Source organism: Hypanus sabinus, chromosome 4, assembly GCF_030144855.1.
Source record: "Hypanus sabinus isolate sHypSab1 chromosome 4, sHypSab1.hap1, whole genome shotgun sequence".
NCBI lineage: Eukaryota > Metazoa > Chordata > Chondrichthyes > Myliobatiformes > Dasyatidae > Hypanus > Hypanus sabinus.
Genome location: NC_082709.1, coordinates 151,424,032 through 151,450,428, shown reverse-complemented (window position 1 = coordinate 151,450,428; position 26,397 = coordinate 151,424,032). Strand labels below are relative to the sequence as shown.

At 43.0% G+C, this 26,397-nt stretch overlaps 1 protein-coding gene across 11 annotated transcripts in view; it reads right to left on the bottom strand.

The window, feature by feature from the left end:
• spag17 (sperm associated antigen 17) overlaps positions 1-26,397 on the bottom strand; it is a 319,560-nt gene that overhangs the window by 57,828 nt on the left and 235,335 nt on the right. For 7 of the 11 annotated variants that reach the window (XR_009511839.1, XM_059968399.1, XM_059968400.1 and 4 more), the window contains one exon: positions 4,581-4,703. The exons of 1 other annotated variant lie outside the window; for it this stretch is intronic. Coding sequence is in view for 9 of the 10 variants with exons in the window: in XM_059968399.1 (XP_059824382.1) it covers positions 4,581-4,703 (123 nt within the window). In the remaining variant the exon portion in view is untranslated. Of the gene's footprint in view, positions 1-4,580; positions 4,704-18,318; positions 18,366-25,593; positions 26,115-26,397 lie in introns of those variants that run through there. 3 more of the 11 variants (XM_059968407.1, XM_059968406.1, XM_059968405.1) reach the window with 3 other exon arrangements.

The following is a 26,397-nucleotide window of genomic DNA, read 5'->3' as shown; positions in this document are numbered from 1 at the left end:
ATGTGTAATCTTGGAAGTTCAGCTCCCAACTACAACCATCCTTCAGGCATGATTTAGTGATGGCCACAACATCATACCTGGCAATCTGTAATACTGCAGCAAGATGATCCACTTCATTTCCTATACTATGCGCAGTTAGAAACAACACCTCGAGTACTGTATTTGCTATGATTTCTGATTCTGCATCCCTACTGATTTGATACACAGCCTGTTGGCTGCAACTAAGTCCTATCACCTGCTTGCCCTTCCTGACAGTGTGACTGAATGCTATCTTTACTTTTTTACCATCTGTTCAATCCTGAGTCTCTTCACTCTGGTCCCCACACCCCTGCCAAATTAGTTTAAACCCTCCCCAACAGTTCTAACAAACCTGCCCACGAGAATATTGGTCCCCCTCGGGTTCAGGTGCAACCCGTCACTTTTGAACAGGTCATATCTTCCCCAGAAGAGATCCCAATTATCCAAGAACCTGAAGCTCTGCCTCCTGCACCAGCTTCTTAGCCACAGATTTATTCTGTTTCTACCCTCACTGGCATGTGGCACAGGCAGCAATCCAGAAATTACTACCCTGGAGGTCCCGCTTCTCAGCTTTCTACCTAGCTCTCTAAATTCTCTTTTCAGGACCTCATTGTTTTTCCTTCCATGTCATTGATACCAATATGTACCAAGACATCTAGCTGCTCCCCCTGCTCGCCAGAATGTTGTTTTTCGTGATCTGAGGTATCCCTGACCCTGAAACCTGAGAGGCAACATACCATCCGGGTGTCCTGTTCACATCCACAGAATCTCCTGTCTGTTCCCCTCACTATTGTTTCCCCTATCACTACCACTCCCTTCTCTGTTTCCCTTCTGTACCATGGACCCATGGTCAGTACCTGTAACCCGGTTGCCATGCATTCTCCTGGGAGGTCATCTCTCACAAAAGTATCCAAAGTGGTATATTTGATTTTGAGGGGAATGGCCACAGCGGTGCTCTGCTTGAACTGCCTATTTCCATTTCTCCAGTCACCCAGCTACTGGCCTCCTGTAACTTCACGGTGACTACTTCCCTGTAACTTTGATGAATTATATACTCAAGGAGCTGCAGTTGGATGCACTTCATGCAGATGTAGTTCCCCTGGAGACTCTGGGTCTCGCAGTTCTCCAATATCTGGCATGATGAACACACTACAGCCATCTAAATGGTAGAGTAAGAAAGGAAATAAAAACAAAAAGGAAACCTTAACAGACACTTTACACAGAGCTGATGCCTTTTCTGAGCCTAAGCTTTTTTTGAGCCAAAGCCTGTTGCTTCTGCTCTCGCCACAGGCCTACTCCCAAAAATGGCCGCTCCGCTTATCCTTTCTGTACTTTTATTTGGTTCATAGAGCTCTGTTGATGCTGCTGATAGGCTCTGTACAAAGAACTAATGCCTGTGAAGCTCTCTTTTTAAATAACTGCCACCGACCTGTGAGAAATACCTCTTCATAGAGCTCTTTTGATGCCTCTGATAGGCCCCATATAATGGACTAATTGATAATGGATGTTGCCTGCTTGAAGCAGCACCTCATGTAAATATTGCTGATGGTAGAGAGGGAGTGCCTATAATGTACTGGGGAGTGCATGATGTTCTGCACCTTCTTACATTCCTGTGCAGTTGAATTGCCATATTAGACCATGATGCAACCAGTAAGGATACTTTCAATAGCACATCTGTAGAAGTTTGTTAGGAGTGTTTGGTGGTAAGCCAGATCTCCTGAATCTGAATCTGATCTCCTTAGAAAGGTATTTGCACAACTTCATTGTGATTGTGTCTATGTACCGGATCCATATCAAGTCATGCAATATGTTAATACCCAGTAATTTAAAGCTGCTGACTCTTTCCACTGCCAATTTCCCAAAGTAATCTGGTGCTTCCTCGTTTTCCTTAAGTCAACAATCTACTCTTTAGTTTTTCTGACATTAAACTGGAAGTTACTGTTGCACACAATTCAGTCAGGTGCTCTGTCTTACTCCTGTGTGCTGACTCATCACCACTTGTGATTTGTCCAACAACATTAGCATTATCAGCAAGTTTGAAGATGGCATTGGAGCTGGTTAGCCAATTACGTGGATATAAAGGATAAAACAGGTGCAGCTGAACACACAGCCTTGAGATGCATCTTTGATGATGGTCAGTGAGGAAAAAAAAATACTGATCCTTACTAATTAAGTATCCAGCTGCAGAGAAAAGTTCAGGAGTTGAAGCTTGGTGATGAGTGTGGATGGGTTGATTATGTTGAATGCTGGAGTCAATAAACAGCAGCCTGATGCAGGAGTTCCTGTTGTCCAGATGGTCCATAGCAGAGTGAAGAGCCAGAGCTGCTGCTGACCTGTTGTGGTGGTAGGCAAACTTAATGGGAGCCAGGTCACCTCTGACGCTGAAGTTGACTTGCATCATAAACAACTTCTCAAAGCACTTCATTACAGTTGATGTAATTGCTACTGGACAGTAATCATTCAGGCACCTGCAATTAGCTTTTTAAAAGCAATCTAAGTCATGGATATTCACAGGTGCACTATTAAATGTGGAAGTCTCTGGTGACTGAGATCTAGAAAACCAAATCTCTGTTTGTTCCACTGCTGGTTTCACATGGTGTCTTGCAGCTTAGCTCAGTTTTGTGGAGATTTCCCAGTATTTACACAGAGACATTGTCTCTTGGCTGCTCCACTTGGATCAAAGTGACCATCAATTTGAATAGAATTTGCAGACCTGCGATATGAACCATGCTCTGCTTTTTAATTCTGTTAGTTCAATTTAATGTCATTAATTTATAAATGTTGTTTTAGTTAATTCAATAGCTTTTTACCTCTTGGTAATTATTTTATTTTAATATATTATAACTTTGCTGCACTCAAGGGATATTTAAAACTATTAGTAGGCAGTTCTAATAGGTAGCTGTCAGCAAAGGGGCTTTCTCAGCTGTCAAAGCTTTTCAGATCTTCCGCACAGTGCATTTGGACCATATAGCTGGAGGCTTGGATGCTCCAAGCTAGTTAGACAGATCCGTGGTTTCTAAATCCAATAGGTTTTGGCTTCAGGAGACAGCAGGCAGAAATACTGAACTGATGATCTGAACAAACATGATCTGGCTAATATCTTTATATATTAATAGTTTAGACAATGCATGTCCAATGCATCTCTCCCAAGAACTGCCCAAAATAATGGCCTATTGAACAATCTAGTTGAGGAGGAACTGGCATGATGATAAATGCCAGGTTTGGGTGTGGTCCAAATCTCATGAATGATGAAGTACATTAGATCATAAGACATAGGATCAGAATTAGGCTATTTGGCTCATTGAATCTGCTCTGACATTCAATCATGGCTGATTTGTCTTCCCTCTCAATCCTATTTGCCTGTCTTCTCCTTATAACCTTTAAAGGCCTTTACTAATTAAGAACCTATCACCTTAAGCTTTAAATATACCTAATGACTTGGACACCACAGCTGTCTGTAGCATTGAATTCCACAGATTCACTACCCTCTGACTAAAGAAATCCCTCCTCATCTCTATTCTAAAGGGACGTCCTTCTATTCTGAGGCAGTGCCCTTAGGTCCTAGACTCTCCTACTACTGAAAACATCCTCTCCATGTCCATTCTGTCCAGTCCTTTCAATATTCAGTAGGTTTAAATGAAATCCCCACTCATATGTTAACTCTTTCATTCCTGGGATTATTCTTGAAAACCTCCTCTGGACCCTCTCCAATGCCAGCACAAACTTCCTTTGATATGGGGCCCAAAAAGTGCTCACTCAGACCAATGCTTTATAAAGTTTTAGTATTACATCCTTGCTTTTATATTCTGGTCATCTTGAAATGGATGCTAATGTTACATTTGTTTTCCTTACTACTGACTCAATCTGCAAGTTAACATTTAGGGAATCTTGCAGTAGGACTCCCAAGTCCCTTTCCACCTCTGATTTCTGAATTCCCTTCCTGTTTAGAAAATAGACTATGCCTTTTTCAGGTAATAGTCTACCAAAGTGCATGACCATAGACTTCCCCATGCTGTACTCTATCTTCTACCTCTTTGCCCATTGTCCCAATCTGTCCAAATCCTTTTTCAAACTCCTTGCTTCCTGAACACTGGCCGTACCCCCACTTAACTTTGCACCAGCTCCATACTTGATCACAAAGCCATCATTTCTGTCATCTGAATTATTAATATATAATGTGAAAAGCAGAAGACCGAACACCAAACCCTATGGAACACCACTTGTTACCAGCAGCCAACCAGAAAAGGTGACCTTTATTTGCATTCTTTGCCTTCTGTCCTCTAAATTATTTCAAACAATGCCACAGACATTCATAAATGCTTCCAATTTTTTCCACTGTAAAAGGTCTACAGCACCCACTATCAAAGTTTAGCTAAGCAATTAAATATCTATATATATCTTGCTGCATTCATGTTTTCTAACAACACAGTGAACATTCTGAAACTAAAATAAGATTGCAGCAAAATGAAAGGTGTTGTATGCATAAAAAGTCTTACTAAGATTACTGATACATATATTTGTGTAGTCCCATCAGTCATATTAATACATTAAAAATATTTTACCTGGACCTGGATACTGATGCTGAGAAGTCACTATCTGCTGTGTGAGGCTGCTTCTTTTGAAACTGCATGTGTCTGATGCTACTCCATGAGCTGAAGCTGGGTATATTGGGCTATTAATAACCTCTGATAAAAAAAAGTTAATGACGCTTATATTGACAGTTATCTCAACTACTGTATGTATTAGTTTGTAATTAACAGAACTTTTTAAACCATATTGTTCTCTTTTTCATATTCACAGCAGTTCTGTTTGCACAGATTACATGGAGATGCTCATGCAATTTCTTTCATACCAATTTATTTGATGCCCCCTCTTTACCCCCTTTTCAGTCATACAATCAGATACAACATTTATTCACATATAAATCTATGTTTCTTTGTGGGATACAATAGGACTATGATATGATGCAGAACTGGGCTGAGAAGTGGCAGATGGAGTTAAAAGAGGAAAAGTTTGAAGTGACTCACTTTGGAAGGTTGAACTTGAAGGCAGAATTCAGGGTTAACAGCAGGATTCTTAACAGTGTGGAGGAAAGGAAGGACTGTGGAGTCCACATCCATAGATTCCTCTAAGTTGCAGCACAAATTGATAGGGTGATAAAGAAGGCATATGATGTATTGGCCTTCATTCATTGAGAAATTGAGGTCTAGAGCCATGAGGTAATGTTGCAGCTTTTTAAAACCCTTGATATACTTTCCTTAGGATATTGTGTTTAGTTCTGGTTGCTTCATTATGGTAAGGATGTGGAAGCTTTAGAGATGATGCAGAGGAGACTTACCAGGATGATGCTTGGATTAGAAAGCAAGTCTTATGAGGATACTTTGAGCTAGCTAATTCTTTTCTTCTAAGAGAGATGGAGAAAGAAAGGTGACTTGATAGAGGTGGACAAAGATGAATGAGGCAGAGGTTGAGTGGACAGCCAGAGACTTCTTTCCCAGGCTGGATATGGCCAATACAAAGGGGCAAAACTTTAAGGTGTTGAGAGGATAGTATAAGAGGGGCAGTTTTTTAAAAATAAACACAATGGGTGGTAGCTATGTGGAATACACAGCTCAGCATAGTGGCAAATACATTAAGAATATTTAAAAGTCACATGGTACATGGATTAAAGAAAAATGGAGGACTATATGGGAAGGAAAGGTTAGATTGACCTTAGAATAGGCTAAAGCGGGGGTCGGCAACCTGCGGCTCCCGAGCCATTTGTGGCTCTTTCACCTCTGTGCTGCGGCTCCCTGTGGCTTTGGGAAATAATTGGTCAGTATTTAATTAAAATGTATTTTATGTTAGTTTGTTAGCTTTTGAAATGTAATTCTAAATTTGAAGATTATGGTGATCTTGTACAATCTAAGTGTGGCGACACATTTCCTGGCACATCCGAAACGGCTCACAATTAGCCAGCATTCCGGCTAAGGGAGATAGCCTACGGGGGTTTGTGAGTACGCGTCTTTTGCAGCATCTGCGTCCATGGGGGCTGGGTTGAGGGAGGCTTAAAAGCAAGGCTGTTTAGTTCGAATAAAGTTATTCGACTGCAGTTTACTGACTGCGTGAGCACACCGCTACAACGTGTTTTTATCGCTATTAATATACGTCACCACTGCCAATACCTGACACCCGCCAGTGCGCGATTTCTTTAATTTTTCGATCCAAGGTAAGCCAACTATGGAGAATTCTAAAAAAAGAAAAGTGACTGAAGAAAACAGAACGTTTAATGATACGTGGACAGATTCATTTGCTTTCACTGTTGACGAGATTGGTTTACCGGTATGCTTAATATGCAATGAGAAACTAGCAAACAACAAAAAGTCAAATGTCGCAAGGCATTTCCAGAATAAACACGCAGCCTTTGCTCAAAAATATCCGGATGGAGATGAGAGAAAAAAAGCCGTTTCGGAACTGATGCGGAAGGTTGATCTGAGCAAAAATCATTTCCAGAAATGGATGAAGTCTGGAAAATCAACGACATACGCCAGTTATATTGACGCTCAGGAAATAGTCAGGCACGGGAAGCAGTTTACAGATGGTGAATATATAAAAGAATCTTTCATTAAGATTTCAGAACATCTATTCACGGACTTTAAAAACAAGAGTGAAATTGTGCAGAAAATCAGGGATATGCCCCTCTCTGCAAAGACTGTCAAAGACAGAACCATAAAAATGGCAGAAGACATCACAAGACAGCAAATTAAAGACATCAATTCAGCTGTGGCCTACTCGATTGCCTGTGACGAGTCTAAAGACAAAGGTGATATTGAACAAATAGCGCTATTCTGCCGGTATGTAAACTCTGCCGGGCCACAGGAAGAAATGATTGAGTTGATACCTCTAAAAGACCAAACACGGGGGGAGGACATCTGTGAGGCTGTCTTGAATTGTTTAAGAGCCAAAGGAATAAAGACCACCCATCTGGTGTCAGTAGCTACTGATGGGGCACCTGCTGCACAACAAAGTCCAGTGGCTGTCCAAAGGGGAGGTGCTGAAACGCTTTGTCGCGTGTCTGGAAGAAGTGAAAACTTTCCTGGGCAGCAAAGGGCTCAACTTTCCTGAGCTGGAACAGCCAGAGTGGCTGGAAAAGCTACACTTCATGGTAGACATGACAGCGCACCTGAACACGCTGAACACAGCTCTTCAACGGGGTAAGGACGTACAGCCCTGCACATGTTGGAGGATGTTTTGGCATTCGAGCGCAAGTTGACGTTGCTTGCCAGAGATTTACAGAAAGGCACATTGTCTCACTTCCCCAATTTGAGAGAGTTCAAACAAGGTCACGACATGATAAATTCGGAGTATGTACATTCTGCAATCATCGCAATGCAAACATCGTTTGGGAAACGCTTCTGTGAGTTCAGAGAGGAAAAAAACACATTATCCTTCCCGGTCACTCCCCTAAGCATCGATCCATCCCTACTAAATACGACTGCATTGTCAGGTGTGAGTCAACCTGAACAAGTATGATAAATATTTTAATTGCGTATTATTTTACGTATATTCATATGTTTTCATTGTTCAGTGAAATAGTCCTTTTATTTTTCAGGTTGACAGCTGGCTGACGTTATTTTTGGTTTGCTGCTGGCGGCAAATTTAAGTTTGGCGTTTTTCATAAATACAAGAAGGACTCAAATAGACGTTGAGTATTTTACTTAAAAGTAACCTTCAACCCAACGTCTTTTTTTCGGAGTTCAAAATGTTTTTGTTGCATGCAGAAATGTAATTTCGTTTTCTCTGCAGGAGTTCATCAATTTCATAAATGCAACACATTATAGTTTGTTTATACATAGCATAAAGGCAAAACAAAACGTTGTATGCAGTGTTATTTCATTTTAAATGTCAAGCGGGTTTTGCGGCTCCCAGTGTTTTCTTTTCTGTGGGAAACGGGTCCAAGTGGCTCTTTCAGTGGTAAAGGTTGCTGACCCCTGGGCTAAAGGATCAGCATAACATCATGGGTTGAAGAGCATTTATTCTCCTGTACTGCTCTATGTTTTACAGTATGTTTTATGTAACAGATAATTGGTTTATTTAATCTTCCTTTACTATTTAAAATTTGTTCCCTTCCAATAATTAATTTTGCCTGTTATTAAATTCTCATATGAACAACACTCAAAATCATTTGTTTCTCCAAATCTTCACAACAATTTACTGTGGCATCTGTCTGTCTTAACTATTCCTGCTTTCCTCAGAAACTAGACAATGAGCAACCTAATTCCATTGTGTTGTTATTAATTTATTCACTATCTAATAACACTTTTGAAACCTCGACAATGGTTTTCCTCTCACAGATTTTGGTCGACTTACTGAGCTCCTCCAGCAAGCTCCTCGTTTCTCAAGATTCCAGCATCTGCAATCTCTTGTGTCTATCTATAATATTAGCATCAATATTTTTCTTCAAATTGACTGATAACTTGTTGGCTAATGAAAAAGGTTCCATTTAAAACTGTCTTCATTTAGCTTTTTAAATGCAAAGTAAGAAAGGCACATTCACACATGCACTATCAAATGTGGAAGTCCTTGAATTACTGAGAAATTTAGAAGTACCAATGCCATGAATAATTAAGATGAAAATGCTATACACTAGTGCAATGCATTTTAGCATTTGTATAAAAAGGCAACAAATTTAAATGAAAATAATCGCCATTAATAAATGATGTTGAAAGGAATGCACTTTCATCTTATCAATACTATAGACAACATAACAGATAGTTGCAAATGTTTCCTATTTTCCTGCTTTCATACCAAGTTTAGATGAGCCGTTCAACAAATTACACATTTTTCTTGGATTTTTTTACACCAAGATTGGGCCATTTTAAAATTAAAATTATAGTGCAGTGTTCTTATGCATTTTCATTAATATTCACAAATAAGACACAAAATAGTGTATCTGGATTGGGATAATGAAACTGAATGGTCACCTCCTGCTTTGTTGGGCTATCTCTTCTTTTGTGGCTGCATGTGCCTGACCCCATTCCATGAGCTGGAGCTGGGTACTTTAGGCTGTTAGTAACATCTGATGAAATGTTTGTTTCAAATACATGTCACTTTACAGAGATGAACATTCTTTTGGGAACCATATTTTCTCTTTCCTTTATTCAAAACTAATTATCTTTGCACAGATCACAGACACACTCCACAGATACATTGCTGGTATTTTTATGGTGCCTTCTCTATTCTTTTTTCCTCAGAAGTGTCTATATGGTTTAATATTATTGATAAACAAATCTATTGCTCTCTTAAATTATGACCTATTTTTCATTATCACTAAATTACTTTGTATGATCCAGCTGTACGATCACTTCACAGTTGTTTAAAGTGTACAAAATTTGTTTTTCCCTCAGCAACAAATTTCATTGAAATACATGATCTAAATTTGGATTTGAATAAGTTTCTTTATTACTTCCTTCCAAGGTATAGATATGTAATGGTTAAGTTACTGAACGGATGATCAATCTTCAGGGTCATTGATCTGAAGACAAATAACAGCACAGAATTTAAAATAAAGTGAATAAAATAATCTGGCATTTAAAAAATGTTAATATTAGTAACAGTGGCTACAAAACTGAGCTGAACTGTGACCTTCAAAAATAAGATCATAACTCCATGGCCATCCTGCAAACAATGCAGGCTGCATTGGTGACTAGACCTTTAGAAGATACATCTGAGGCCCCATACCTAACGCGTACTGAAAACAATTAAGTTAATTAAAATATGAATAGATATATATTTAAAAATATCAATAGACAATAGCTGCAGGAGTAGGCCATTTGGCCCTTCGAGCCAGCACCGCCATTCAATGTGATCATGGCTGATCATCCACAATCAGTACCCTGTATCTGCCTTCTCCCCATATCCTTTGACTCTGCTATCTTTAAGAGTTCTATCTAATTCTTTCTTGAAAGCATCCAGAGAATTGGCCTCCACTGCCTTCTGAGGCAGTGCATTCCATAGATTCACAACTTTCTGGGTGAAAAAGTTTTTCCTGAACTACAATCTAAATGGCCTACCCCTTATTCTTAAACTGTGGCCTCTGGTTCTGGACTCCCCCAACATCGGGAACATGTTTCCTGCCTCTGGCATGTCCAATCCCTTAATAATCTAATATGTTTCAATCAGATCCCCTCTCATCCTTCTAAATTCCAGTGTATACAAGCCCAGTTGCTCCAATTTTTCAACATAAGACAGTCCCGCCATCCCAGGAATTAACTTCGTGAACCTATGCTGCACTCCCTCAATAGCAAGAATGTCCTTTCTCAAATTCGGAGACCAAAACTGAATGCAATACTCCAGGTGCAGTCTCACCAGGGCCCTGTACCATTGCAAAAAGAACTCTTTGCTCCTGTACTCAGCTCCCCTTGTTATGAAGGTCAACATGCCATTAGCTTTCTTCACTGCCTGCTGTACCTGCATGCTTACTTTCAGTGACTGATGTACAAGAGCACCTAGATCTCGTTGTACTTTCCCTTTTCTTAACTTGACACCATTCAGATAGTAATCTGTCTTCCTGTTCTTGCCACCAAAGTGGATAACCTCATATTTATCCACATTCAACTGCATATATCAGCTATTAATTTACTAAAGCAGACTGTAAATATATTGGGAAATAAATGAACAATAGACAAAATGGTTAAAATTATTTTTTTTTTTGTGAATGCAAGTGATTGCATTTAAATGTACTGTATATAAGAAGACAGTAGGCAGTGAAGATAGGAAGAGAGGTGGGTCAGCAAAATCTGTCCATTGACTTAAATGCATAAATGTCCAGAGAACTAGAGATCTAGGTAGCTTCATACAACTTCCTACACTAATGGCCTGGAATCCATACAATATGGGGACACTTAGGGAAGAAGTAGAACATGCCAAAGCTTCTTCACAACATTCTCATCCCAAGAAGGAATAAACCAACAGAATAACTGATATATTCTGTGAGAAAATTCACCCTTTTAAATGCTATTAATAAATGAGTAAATTTGAAAAGAATAATAAGGTACTGTGGCGATCCACTTACTAGCACACTCGAACCAGCTCACAAATAGCCAGCGCGCCGGCATAAAGGCCAGTCCCAAAAGGGCGCCAGGTCTGCTTCACCAACAAAGGGAAAAGCTCACGCGGGACTGTGAATACGTGTCCCCTACAGCATCTGTGCGTGGGACAGGACTGTGAATATGTGCCTCCTACAGCATCTGCGCCCGGGGAGGGCGGGATTAGGGAGGCTTTAAAGCGAGGCCGCGAAGTTCGAATAAAATCTTCTTTAACTGCAGTTTACTGACTCCGTTAGTCATTTTAGTGCTGCGTGTAGCACACCGCTACAATTGGTGACCCCGACGGTCCAAACGATATATGGACCGGAGATGAACGACGCCGCACCTGTTCATGCAGTTTCGTTGAAACTGCCAAGCTTCTGGACGCTGCGACCTCACCTATGGTTCCAGCAAGCAGAAGCCCAATTCCATGTTCGGCAGATAACCTCAGAGGACACACGTTACTACTACGTGGTGAGCTCCCTCGACCAGGACACAGCAGCCCAGGTTGAGGAGTTCATACAGTCTCCCCCAGCGGATGGCAAATACACGGAATTCAAAGCCCTGCTCATAAGGACTTCTGGACTCTCACGGCGCGAGGGAGCTGCCCGTTTACTGCACCTGGACGGTTTGGGGGGACAGACCTCCATCCGCTTTAATGAATGAGATGTTGTCTCTGGCCGGCGGACACACACCCTGCCTCATGTTTGAGCAGGCATTCCTGGAGCAGCTGCCCGAGGACATGTGCCTGCTGCTGTCCGACGTGGATTTCAGCGACCCCCGGAAGGTGGCAGCCCGGGTGGACTTGCTGTGGAACGCCAAGAAGGAGAGTGGGGCGTCCATCGCACAGATCACCAGGCCACGCTCCCAGCAGTAAACCAGACCAGGCTCGGCCACAGAGCTCGCTAACTCCAGAGGCAGGGGTGAGGAGTCCAACGAACAATGGTGCTTCTACCACCAGCAGTGGGGCGCAGCAGCCTGCCGCTGTAGCCTGCCCTGCAAGTTCCCGGGAAACGCCAGGGCCAGCTGCCGCTGATGGCTACAGCGGCTGGTCATCGGTATAGCCTCCTGTATGTGTGGGACAAGAGGTCGGGACACCGTTTTTTGGTCGACACCGGTGCTGAGATCAGCATCTTACCTCCGACGAGTTACGACACCCGCAACGGGGCACCGGGTCCCTCCCCGAGGGCCGTGAACGGCAGCACAGTGAGGACCTACAGTACCCGTCAGGTGCAGCTACAGTTCGGCTCCAGCTGGTTCACGTGGGACTTCACACTGGCCACAATAGCCCAACTGCTTCTGGGTGCGGATTTTTTGCGGGCTCACAGCCTGCTGGTCGACCTGCTGAGGCAGAGACTGGTCCACGCCGAGACCTTTCAGATGTTCTCCCTGGGTGCAGCCCAGTTGCCAGCCCCTCACCTCGACTCAATCACGCTGTCCGACAACGACTTCACCAGGGTCCTGGTGGATTTCCCATCAGTTCTGGCACTGCAGTTCACGACAGCCATGCCCCAACACGGCGTGCAGCACTACATCCCGACCCAGGGACCACCCCTCCACACCCGTGCTCGAAGGCTTCCCCCGGACAAGCTCCGACTGGCGAAGGAGGAGTTCAAGAGGATGGAGGAATTGGGGATCATATGGTGGTCCGACAGCCCATGAGCCTCCGCCCTGCACATGGTGCCCAAAGCGACAGGGGGCTGGAGACCATGCGGCGACTACCACAGGCTGAACGAGGCTACAACACTGGACCGCTACCTTGTGCCGCACATTCAGGATTTTGTAGCAAACCTGCACGGCGCACGGATCTTCTCCAAGGTAGACCTTGTCCGAGGGTACCATCAAATCCCGATGCATCCGGACGACGTCCCCAAAACGGCACTCATCACCCCGTTCGGCCTTTTCGAGTTCCTCCACATGCTGTTCGGCCTGAAGAATGCCGCACAGACGTTCCAGCTGTTAATGGACACGGTGGGACGCGACCTGGACTTCGCTTTCATCTACTTGGATGACATCCTCATAGCCAGCAGCAGTCATCAGGAGCATCTGTCCCACCTCCGTCAACTCTACGCCCGACTGAGTGAATACGGTCTAACAATCAACCCGGCCAAATGCCAGTTCAGGCTCAACACCATTGACTTCCTGGGCCACAGGATTACTAAAGACGGGGCAACCCCTCTGCCCGCTAAGGTAGATGCAGTCTGCCATTTTCCCCGTCCCACCACAATCAAAGGCCTTCAGGAATTCGTGGGTATGGTGAATTTCTACCACCGCTTCCTCCCTTCAGCTGCCCAAATCATGCGCCCCCTGTTCGCCCTGATGTCGGGTCTGGGCAAGGACGTTACCTGGGACGAGGAGTCCGCTGCTGCTTTCATTAAAACGAAAGAAGCCTTAGCAAACTCCGCGATGCTAGTGCACCCCAGAATGCACGTCCCTACCGCCCTCACAGTGGACGCATCTAACACGGCAGTTGGTGGGGTACTGGAGCAACTCATCGCGGGTTGCTGGCAACCCCTGGCATTTTTCAGCAAACACCTGTGACCACCCGAGCTCAAATACAGTGCATTCGACCAGGAACGTTGGCGCTATACCTGGCAATCCGGCATTTCAGGTACTTCTTGGAAGGTAGGCCCTTCACCGCGTTCACGGACCACAAGCCGCTTACTTTTACGTTCATGAAGGTGTCTGACCCCTGGTCGTCCCGCCAGCAGCGCCATCTGTCCTGCATCTCTGAATACACGACGGATGTCCGGCACGTCTCGGGTAAGGACAATGGGGTAAGGACAATGTTGTGGCGGACACGCTCTCTCGCCCTAACATTCATGCCCTTTCCCATGGGGTAGACTTTGAGGAGCTGGCAGAGGCGCAGCAGGCAGACGAGGAGATCTCAAGTTACAGAACTGCAGTCTCTGGTTTGCAGCTCCAGGACCTCCCCGTAGGCCCGGGTGAGAGAACCCTACTCTGTGACGTCGCCACCGGCCAGCCCTGTCCCGTCGTTCCAGCACCTTGGCGGCGACGCGTTTTCAACTCCATTCATAACTTAGCACACCCCTCAGGACAACCATCTGGATGGTCTCCAGCAGGTTTGTTTGGCACAGACTCCGCAAGCAAGTCAGTGAATGGGCCAGAATGTGCATGCACTGCCAGACGGCCAAGGTGCAGCGGCACACCAAAGCCCTGCTGCAGCAGTTCTGCCCCACCCACCAGTATTTCGACCACATTCACGTGGATATCATGGGCCCCCTGCCAGTGTCGCGCAGAGCGCGGCACCTCCTCACTATCGTGGACCGGTTCACAAGATGGCCAGAGGCAATCCCGCTCAATGACACCACCTCCGAATCTTGCACCCGGGCACTGATCGCCACCTGGGTGTCCCGCTTTGGTGTACCGGCCCACATTACCTCCGACAGAGGCATCCAGTTCACCTCCGGCCTGTGGTCAGCTATGGCCAGCCTTTTGGGGACACAGCTGCACCACACCACTGCCTACCACCCATAGTCGAACGGCCTGGTGGAGCGTTTCCACCGTCACCTAAAGTCGGCTCTCATGGCCCGCCTGAGAGGAGCTAACTGGGTGGACGAGCTTCCCTGGGTCCTACTCGGCATCCGCACGGCGCCCAAAGACGATCTGCATGCCTCGTCGGCTGAGTTGGTGTATAGTGCACCCCTGGTCATCCCCAGGGAGTTCATACCAGCCCCAAGGGGGCAAGAGGCAGAACCCGCAGCAGTCCTGGGCAGACTACGCAAGAGGCTTGGCAACTTGGCCCCCATACCCACTTTGCAGCATGGGCAGAACCCGACCTGCGTTCCCAAAGACCTGCAGAACTGTAAGTTTGTGTTTGTACGAAGGGGTGGGCATCGGCCACCGCTGCAACGGCCCTACAAGGGGCCATTTACGGTGCTCAGGAACAATGGGTCCACGTTCATGCTGGACGTTGGGGGGAGAGAGGAGGTTTTCATGGTGGACCAACTCAAACCAGCCAATGTGGACGGCGCAAACGGTCGAGTTTCCGGCACCGTGGCACAGAGGCCGACCTCCCAATCAGGGTCCAGCCCAGACTGTGGACATTGGCGGGTTTATCGCTGGTTCTAGGGGGGGGGGGGGTTATGTGGTGACCCACTTCCTAGTGCACTCGAACCGGCTCACAAATAGCCAGCGCGCCGGCACAAAGGTCAGTCCCAAAAGGGCGCCAGGTCTGCTTCACCAACAAAGGGAAAAGCTTGCATGGGACTGTGAGTACTTGCCCCCTACAGCATCCACGCGCAGGACAGGACTGTGAATACGTGCCTCCTACAGCATCCGCGCCCGGGGAGGGTGGGATCAGGGAGGCTTTAAAGTGAGACCGTGAAGTTCGAATAATATCTTTTTTAACTGCAGTTTACCGACTCCGTGTCGTTATTTTAGCGCTGTGTGTAGCACACTGCTACAGTACTTCCTTTAAAATCAAAATTCAAAGTAAACTTATTATTTATGTCACCATATATAACACTGAGATGCATTTTCTTGTGGATCATCACGGTAAATACAAGAAACACATTAGAATCACTGAAAGACTGCACTCAACAGAACGGACAACAACCAATGTGCAATAAAAGAAAACCCAACAAACTGTGCAAATACAAAAGGAAAGAAAAAAAATAATAATAAAAATAAATAAATAAACAATAAATATTGAGAACATGAGATGTAGGGTCCTTTAAAGCGAGTCCATAAGTTGTGGGAATAGTTCATTGATGAGACAAGTGAAGTTGAGTGAAGTTATCCCCTCTGGTTCAAAAGCCTTATGGATGAGGGGTAATAACTGTTTCTGAACCTGTTGGTGTGTATCCTGATGCTCATGTACTTCTTCCTGATGGAAGCAGCAAGAAGAGAGAACATGGCCTGGATGGTAGGAGATCTTGATGATGAACACTGCTTTCCTGTGATAGCACCCTGTGTTGATTGTAGTCAATGATGGTGACTATTTTTTGTAAGCTTTTCTGTACAACAGCATTGATGTTTCCACACCAGTCCCAGATGCAACCTATCAATATACTCTCCACCACACATCTATAGAAGTTTGTCAAAGTTTTCAATGACACGCTGAATGCTTGCGAATTTCTAACAAAGTAGGGACGTTGCTGTGCTTTCTTCATAATGGTCTTTATGTGCTGGAACTACACAAATCCTCTGAAATGATAACACCTAGGAATTTAAAGCTTCTGACCCTCTCCACCTCTGATCCCCTGATGAGGACTGGCTCATGAACTCTGATTTCCTCCTGCTGAATTCAATAATCATCTCCTTGGTCTGGCTAACGTTGAGTGAGAGGTTGTTGTGGCACCACTCAGCTAGATTTTCAATCTTCTTGTTTTGTATTCTGTGCAACTCCATAGAATGTATGTACATGCTCTTTATTTTAGTATTTTTCCCCAACTTTATTCTCAGTAATATTTAATGTACTTACTGAAATAAAACATTACCTTCATAATGAAACAATTTTCTCACTAATTTTAGTTCCACAAACATGACACTTTGAAAGAGAAAGCAGATGTGTAAAAAGATCGAAGCGTGTGTGGCAAGATTATCTGGAATAAATATCAACAGTGAATAGTACAACATTTGTAGTAGCCAATTAACTTTCATCAACCAGGTCCAACTTACAAATGCTGTGTAATGAAAAAGAGTTAACTGATAGTGAAAGGGCCTTTAGGGAAGAATGTTAATAATAAGGTAGCATTTTATATAAATTCTGTGGTGATTTTGTTCAATCTGAAACCAGTGACTAAAATCTGAATACAGCAAACTATAGTACATAGCTTAGGTAGATTTGTGAATTATGTTGAAAGATAGGATAGAAAACTAGCAATGTCTTATATTTAAAGAATTAATTCATAGGAGTGAAATATATATCTGTTTAGGGCAAAAGCAAGGGACGTGGCAGGCTTGGTTATCAAGAGAAATTAAATATAATATAGGATTAAAGGTTAATATAAATATACACATTAGGAGCAGGATTAGGTTATTCACCCATCACATCAGCTCTATCATTCAATAAGATAATGGTTGATCTGACTGTAGAAGCTACACTGACTTTAACCTCGACTCTGCATTCCTAATTACCCATGGGAAACTTTCACCCTCTTTTTTTTAAAAATGTATTTGCCTTAGAAATATTCAAAAACTGCTTTCACTGCCTTTTCAGACTTGGTCAAAAATTATTTCCCTTTCAAAACACCAAGTTACAGTATTTTACCTGTAACCTTGAATTTTTCTAAGATCTCTGCATTCTAATGGGAAATAGTGAATGTGACAAAAACACAATTATTTTTAGGATTGGGAAAATTTCAGAATTCAACAGTCGACAGGTGATGGAGGGAGGGGGAGGAATGAAAGCAGTAATAAAGAAAAATAGAATAAGACACCAGACATAAAATGTATTTGATAAGACAGAGGACACAAAAGAGACAACAGATGTTGGAATCTGAAACAACATAAAAGGCACTGGAGAAACTCAGCAGGCTGAGCAGCATCTACAGTATGTAGGGAAATAGAGACTTGATCTTTTGGGTAAAGAACCTTCATCTGGACAGATGAAGAGTCTTGTCCTGAAAAGTGGACAATCAATTTCCTTTCATATTTTCTGCTCAACCCACCAAGCTCCTCCAGCGCCTTGTTAGCAAAATTCAATGTGGGTCCTGAGGCAGGAGAAATTGAATGGCAGAGAAGTTAAGCGGATAGTCACTGTCTATCTTCAGGAAAGACAGAAAACCTCATAGAAACACAGGTGGACTACAAGTCTAATGTAGTGGAGAACTCAAAAGAAATGAATGTTGGTAAACTGCAACACACCGTTACCTCACTTAGGATTTAGTATACTTTCCCAAGAATGAGAGTGTTAATGAAAGCTGTACTAGAGGGGCCAATTCAGCATTTTACATTAACAACTGTGTTGGTGGTGAAACATGGGGACCATATATCTGCATGCAGGCATTCTCACTACATGGAGAGTGTGTCTGTGAGGACTGGTATTAGGTGTGCTGGGGCAACTAGTGCATCCCCTCAGTATACAAGTGTGGACCTGGCTGGCTTATTGTTTGTTGAGTGCAAACAATTGCAGGGAACTGACAGCACCTGCTTCATCTGGTGACAGACCGGCTGGATCGTATTTTTCATCACCTCCTCTTGAATGTGTTGGAAGCTGCTGTCTCCCCAACACAGATTTCTCGATGGTATCAAGCTGAACGATCATCAATAAACATTGTGCTCATTAACCTGGAGACATTTCTATGCTGGGGAGAACTGTGGAACCAAACAAATAGAAGGTAGCAGCCCAAGCCATGGCAAGCATGCATTCTTTCAGTTTTAAATGTCTACACCACTCAATTTGGTCCACCTTACTGTAGTCAGCATTTCCACACCAAACTCTGGCTTAATTCATAATTATGAGAGTGCCTGTGGAGGGCTTGGATTCGTGCCAGGTTCCTGGCACAGTTGTGTGCAGCCTGAGTGGTTTTTTTTAACAATACAAGTGGGTATATACCTGTGATCAAGAGTGCAGTGTGGTGGAGCTGTAAGCAAATGGGACTGAAAATTGATGTAGGTCCAAGGACGTGGTGACCTGTAAATTAGGTAATGATAATGGATACAGAGATGATGGATGCTCTAGTTGTCATCTTCCAAAGTTTCATTGCTTCCAGAACAAATACCACATACTGGAAAGTAGCAAATATAATTCTATGATATTGAATTAAGAAGAGGAGGTAAAACAAACCAGTTACTCTAACATTTATAGTCTGAAGGATTATTTAAAATAAAAGTGCCAACAGAATAAGATGACCAGAGTTAAACTGGATTTATGAAGTGGAAAGCACGTTTAACAATGTTTTTGAAAATTATATTGTAACCAGCAGAAAAGCTAAGGCCAACACCCTCAAATAAAACCCTATGGCACTACAGGAGAGAAACTGGCATGGATAGAGGAATGGCTGACAGGCAGGAGGCAGTAAGCGGGAATAAAGGGGGCCTTTTCTGGTTGGCTGCCAGTGACTGGTGGTGTTCCTCAGGTGTCGGTACTGGGACCGCTACTTTTCACATTATTTGTCAATGATTTGGATAATGGAATTGATGGCTTTGTGGCAAAATTTGCAGATGATACAAAGGTAGGTGCAGGAATAGGTAGTGTTGAGGGAGCAATGTGATTGCAGCCAGCTTTAGACAAATTGGAAGATGGGCACAAAAGTGGCAGATGGAATGTAGTGTTGGGAAATGTATGATAATGCATTTTGGTAAAAGGAACAATAATGCAGACTATTATCTAAATGGGGAGAACGTTCAAACATCAGAGATGCGGAGGGACTTAAGAATCCTTGTGCACGACTCCCAGAAGGTTAGTTTACAGGCTGAGTCTGTGGCAAAGAAGGCAAATGCAATTTTAAAAATACATTTTAAATGGCATTTATTTCAAGGGGAACAAAATATAAAAGGAAGGAGAGAATGCTAAGCCTTAATAAGACCACTAGTCAGGCCACACTTGTTTTGGGCTCCATATCTCAGAAAGGATGTGTTATCAATGGAGAGAGTCCAGAGAAGCTTCACAAAGATGATTCTGGGAATAAAGGGGTTAACATACTAGGTGTGCTGACAGCTTTGGGCCTGTACTCACTGGAATTTAGAAGAATGTATGGGGGATCTCATTGAAACCTGCCAAATGTTGAAAGGACTAGTTAGGGTGTTTCCTGTGGTTGGTGTATCTAGAACTAAAGGCACAGCCAAAGAGTGGTGGATCTGTGGAATGCTCTGCCACAAACTGCAGTGGAGGTCAAGTCCATGGGTATATTTAAGGCAGAAGTTGATCATTTCCTGATCAGTCAGGGCATCAAAGGATATGGCAAAAAGGCAGATGTATGGGGTTGAGTGGGATCTGCGATCAGCCATGATGGAATGGTGGAGCAGACTCAATTGGCTGATTGGCTGAATTCTGCTCCTGTGTCTTATGGCCTTATGTAGTTCTTGTATTTTTACAAGTCCTCTAACAAGATGCAATGTAAGAGATTATTTATCAAATTTAGAATGCAAGGCATAAGAGCTGCATTGGAGGATTGGTTAATAAGTACCAAATAAGACAAAGTGACATACTCCTTCCCTTCCGCCCACTTTCTTATTCTAGCTTCTACCCTATTCCTTTCCTAACCTGATGAAGGGTCTGGACCTGAAATGTTAACTGTTTATTCTCCTCCATAGATGCTGTCTAATTTGCTAAGTTCCTTTAGCATTCTGTGTGTGTTACTCAAGATTTCCAGCATTTGCAAAATCTCTTGTATTTAGGAATAAACAAGTAATAGTTTGGGAAGCTGCTCACTATTTCAATGATATGGATGTGTAATATATATATATTTCCAGATGATACAAAAAGGGAGCACTGTGGACCAAGGATGCAGACAGATTCAGAAACATATAGTGGGCTAAGTGAAAGGATACGACATAGCAGATGAAATATAATGTGGAAAAATATCCAATTTGATAGACAAAATAAAAAGATGGGGTACTTTTAAAAGGTAAGAGAGAGACTGAAAGGTGTTGGTGCTCAGGATATCCTTAATACCAGTGGTTCCCAATGTTTTTATACCATTAAGTAAGGGGTTCATGGACCCCAGGTTGGAAACCCCTGCTTTGGATGAAGATGAATTTCAAGGTTATATACTGCACACATACTTTGATAGTAAATATACTTTGAATCTTTTTGAATTCTTTGAATATTTGAATCATTGATAACTAATACAGTCTACATCAACATCATAACAGTTCAGGTAATAGAAACTTACATTTACATAATTCACAAAGCTCTACTGAAAATTTGAAACGCAGAATAAAAATTCACTCTTATGGAACTGCACTACTCCTAACACAGCATACAGAATGCTGGAGGGGCTCAGTGAGATAGGCAACATCTATGGAAATGAATAAACAGTTGACATTTCAGGCTGAGACCTTTCATTAGGTCTGGAAAGGAAGGGGGATGATCCCAGAATAAAAAGGTGAGGGAGAGGGAAAGGACAAGGACGAGCTAAAAGTTGATTTGTTACACCAGGTGGGTGGAGAAGGAGGAATCTTACAGAAGAGGATAATGGAGCATGGGATAAGGATAAGGAGGAGAGCATCAGGGAGAGGTGATAGGTAGGTGAGGAGAAGAGATAAAAGGCCAGAATGGAGAACAGAAAAAGAGGGAAGGAGAAGAAGGGGAAAAGAAAAAAGAAAAAAAAATAGAAAAATAAATTATCAGAAGAAGAAATCAATGTCCATGCTATCAGGTTGGAGGATACCTAGACGGAATATGAGGTGCTGCTTCTCCACTCTGAGAGTTACCTCATTGTGGCAAAAGAGGAGGCCATGGATTTATATGTTGGAATGGGAATGAGGATCCGAATTAAAATGGTTGGAAACCAGAAAAATTCTGCTTTTGGCAGATGGATAGGAGGTACTCAACAAAGCCATGCCCCAATTTACCTCAGATCTCATCACTGTAGAGGCAGCCACATCCAGAGCACCAGATACAAGAGATGACCCCTACAGATTCTCAGCTGATGTACTGGGCCTTGAATAGAGGCAGCATTTCTGTTGCTTGCAGGGATATGTGCCAGGAGATTAGTGGGGAATGTTGAATTGACAAGGAATCACCGAGGCAGCAATCCCTGTGGAAAATGGAGAGTGGGGGGTGGTGGGGGAATGGTAAAGATATGCATGTGGTTAGATGTGGTTGGAGTGGTGAAGAAATATATGTTGAATGCAGAGACTCATGGGGTGGTAGGTAAGGACAAGAGGAGCTCTATCCCTGCAAAGGAGGTAGGTGTCTAGGAAATGGAGGAGAGAGGATAAGGGCACTAGCCCATACCAATTTACCTAGGACAACAATCATGAGCTGCCAGTTCTGAGGGAGGGAGGCCACTTAAGGAATTTGCTTTGGAAACGCACAAATCATTCTCTTCTATTTATACTTGCACAACAACACTTTAAACAATGGAACATCCATTTCTAGATAATTAATGCAATAACCCTTTCTCTTTTGCCTACAATATAATCAGAATTCCCTTGCCTATAGACTGTGCACCCATAGAATGCATTATTGTTGAGAGAAAACTAACCATAGGACTCATTGGGGAAAAAGGGTTTATGCAATGAAAAACTACAATAAAGATGACTCTCTAGTAGTGCAATGCAGATAGAAAAGTAATAAGTAACCCTACTGAAACCAAAAAATTCTAAGTGGCTTACTAGGACAGTTATGGAATTTAGAAACAAGAGTCAGTCTCAAATTAAGGGCTTGGCCATACAGGATAAGATGGTGATAAATTTTGTCACCCAGAACCAATGTATTTTTGGAATTCACTATCAAGAGGGCTGTAGAGTTGATTACTATGTTTATTCAAGACAGAGGCTGATAGTTTATATACAGGAAATTAAGGGATATGCAGTTAGTATTAGGAAGTGGAACTATGATAGAGGATTAGATATCATCTTATTGAATTGAAAAGCAGGCATAAAGAAACTGTACACAGTTATAGACATAGCTTAGTACATTATAGAATTTAGCTTCCCCTCTATGTACTTCTTGCTGCCTTAGTTAAGAAGCCAGGATAATTGGAGATTCCACTCACCCTAGACATTCTCTCTTCCCCTTTCTTCCATCAGGCAGAAAATATAAAAACCTGAAAGCATGCATTACTAGGTTCTAGGATAGTTTCTACCACATTGTTTAAAAAGTAATTCATGGTTCCCTTGTGCAATGAAATGGACTTGACTTCACAATCTGTCTCATTATGATCAGGTACCTTATGTTTAGCTGCACTACACTTTCTTTGTAGCTATTAAATTTATTCTGCATTCTCTTATTGCTTAAGCCTAGTCCACCTCAATGCACTATGTAATGATTTGATCTGTATGTAAGACAAGCTTTTCAAGTACATGGGAAAATAATAAACCACTTCCAGTTTTACTCTTCTTGATTTCTCTTTGTTTTCTCTTTAGGACTGACTATGATCTCAAGGAATTTGTACAATTTGAGAGATCTTTAATATGTAATGGCAATTCATATGTTTCACTTAGAATTTATGTGGAAACTGTATACAAGAAATTGGATGAGAGAAAGTTCCTTTGTGCCTACTCTTATGCTAAAATGGTCTGTATCATATGATTTTGTGCATGTCATATATTATTTTTCTTGTGAAGTCCTGAAGAGTCATTGCCCCAAAGCAGTTGCCAACAATTGAACCAAATTAAAAGTGACTATTTTGCTACATATATTTTCTACGTGAACACATAATATAATGTTGCAGTCCACATAATTGTTGGTAAAAATTACCATAAATTTACATCCTAGCTCTATTTATTAAATAAAATATAAGGTTCTGAAAGTCATAATATTTTCACCTTTGAAGTACCTGTATCTTGTCCTCTTAATAATAATCATCTTTAAAAGCAAAAGTAAAAATTTTTGACCTATTGACCACTGAGTTCAGGAGTGTTTAGAGCATGCTGTCAAACAAAAGCATGGTAGATTTCCATTTTCCATCATGAGAACGTACTGAAAGACTAAATAGCAGTGCAGAAAAGAAGTCAAAGTAAGTACATACATGTAACCACTTATTTCCATGAGATTTGTTTTGAGGGCTTACTCAGATATACATTCTCCTTTCTCACAGACCAGAGTTCAAATAATCTTTCTATGCAAAACATTGATTTCTTACATTTTGTTCAATTTTCCATTTTGTGTTTGCTGTTCTCACTGTGGTCCCCTCCATTCCAGGAGGTAAACTACTGGTTAAGTGATCACTTTGCCAGATATATTCATTCAGTCTGTAAACATGTTCCCTTGCCCTTAATCATCTATAAAGTCTAAATAAGAATCAGGCTTATTATCATTTTATTGTATGAATTGATATTTGTTGTTCCATAGCAACAAACAACATTATAATACCACTACTGTTATGTCTTACTGTTACACCTTTGCGTAATGCTTTTAAATCTCAAGATAGTATACAGTAACATACATGTACATTGATAATAAATTTACTTTAAACCTTGAACTACTATAAATTACAAAATAAATGAATAGTGCAAAAAAGCAATAATGTTCAATCCATGGCCTCCTCTACTGTTGTGATGAGGTAGCCTCCAACCTGATGGCATGAATGTTGATTTCTTGAATTTCTGGTAATGCCCACCCCCTCCTTCACCATTCCCCATCCCCTTTTCACTCTCTCACCTTATCTCTTTGCCTGCCTATCTCCTCCCTCTAATGCTCCTCGCCTTTCTTTATTCCATGGCCCTCTGTCCTATCCTATTAGATTCCCCCTTCTCCAGCCCAGTATCTCTTTTACCAATCAACTTCCTAGCTCTGTGCTTCACCCCTCCTCCCAGTTTCATTTATCATCTGTTGTTTCTCCCTTCCCTCCCCCATGTATCAAAATCTACTCATCTTTTTTTCTCCAATCCTTCTGAAGGGTGTCACCCCGAAACATCAACTGTACTCTTTTCCATAGGTGTTGCCAGGCCTGCTGAGTTTCTCCAGTATTTTGTGCACGTTGCTTGGACTTCCAGCATCTGCAGATTTTCTCTCTTTAATGCAGTAGTGTTTATGAGTTCATGGTCTGTTCAGAAATCTGATGGTGGAGAGGATGAAGCTGGGTTCTGAATAGTCAAATGTGGGTCTTCAGGATCTTGTACCTCTTCTCTGATGGCAGTTTTGAGAAGTGGACCTAACATAGATGGTGAAGATGCCACCTTCTTGGGCCATCATCTCTTGAAGGTGCCTTTGATGGTATGGAGGGTTGTGCTGTGACGAAGCTGGCTAAGTCTAATAGCCTCTGCAACCTCTTGCGATCCTGTGCTTTGGACTCTTCATACCAAGCTGTGATGCAATTAGTCAGAATGCTCTCCACATAGAAATAAATATCTATCAAAATTTGCTAGTCTTTGGTGACATACCAAATCTCTTCAAACTCCTAATGAAGTAGAGCTACTGGTTTTCCTTCTTTGTGATTGCGTCAATGTGTTGGGTCTAGGACATATCCTCTAAGATGTTGACAGCTAGGAACTGGCACTAGCCTACCCACCATCAAGGACATATGCACAGAAAGGTGTCAGAAAAAGGCCAGCCATATCGTAAAGATTCCCACCCACCCTGCTTTTAGACAGTTGTCCCACTTCCATCAGGGAAGAGTCTAAGAGGCTACTTTACCATTACTGATCCCTCAATGATCTCTCAGTCCCGATGAAGGGTCTGAGCCCCAAATATTAACTATACTCCTTTCCATAGATGCTGCCTGATTGATGCACCATCAATAACTTGGAGACAGGAGGCGAATGATAGGCTTTTATTAGCAGCAAAAGTGAACACAACATCCTGGAGACTGAGGGAGGAGCAGTGCCTCCAATCGCCTTTATACAGGGGTCTGTGGGAGGAGCCACAGGAGCAGTCAGCAGAGGGGCATGTCCAGACAGGTATACACATAGTTACCACATTCACCCCCCCCCCTCCTTTGTTTTAAAAGAGAGTCCCCATGGGGCGAAGTTTTTTTACAGGTATATTTACAGGTTAAGTCTATCAGGTGGTCGAGTCTGTCGCTGCGATCTACGTAGCACTGGTGGTGATTGCACCGGTGACGGTGGTTGTGCTGGCTCCGGCCTGAATTGATGTGCCAGCCCGTTAGGCATCAGTAATCCCTCATGCGTGTGCGTGGCGCCTGGCATGGGAATGTCATGAAGAGTCTGTGTAGGGCTTGGCGTGCATGGTGTCTTGTGGGTACAGGGTTCATAGTCACCGTGGAGTGTTCGGAGTAGGGGTCTGGTGCTCCTGCGGGCGCCAGGTTGCGGACGGAGACCGTGTCCTCCCGCCCATCAGGAAAGACCACGTGGGCATACTGAGGGTTCACATGAAGTAGGTGAATCCTCTCGACCATCGGGGAATATTTATTGCTCCTTGCATGTTTCCAGAGCAGCACTGGCCCTGGGGACGTCAGCCAAGCCGGTAGGGTGGTCCCAGTGGCAGACTTCCTGGGAAAAGAGAAGAGTCACTCATGAGGGCTGGCATTGGTGGACGTGCATAACAGGGAGTGGATGGAGTGGAGTGCCTTGGGGAGGACCTCCTGCCAGCAAGAGACCGGCAATCCCTTTGACCTAAGGGCTAAGAGTGTGTCCTTCCACACAGTGGCATTCTCCCTCTCTACCTGTCCATTCCCCTGGGGATTATAGCTGGTTGTCCTACTAGTAGCAATATCCCTAGTCAGCAGGTATTGGCGCAGCTCGTCACTCATAAAGGAGGACCCTCTATCACTGT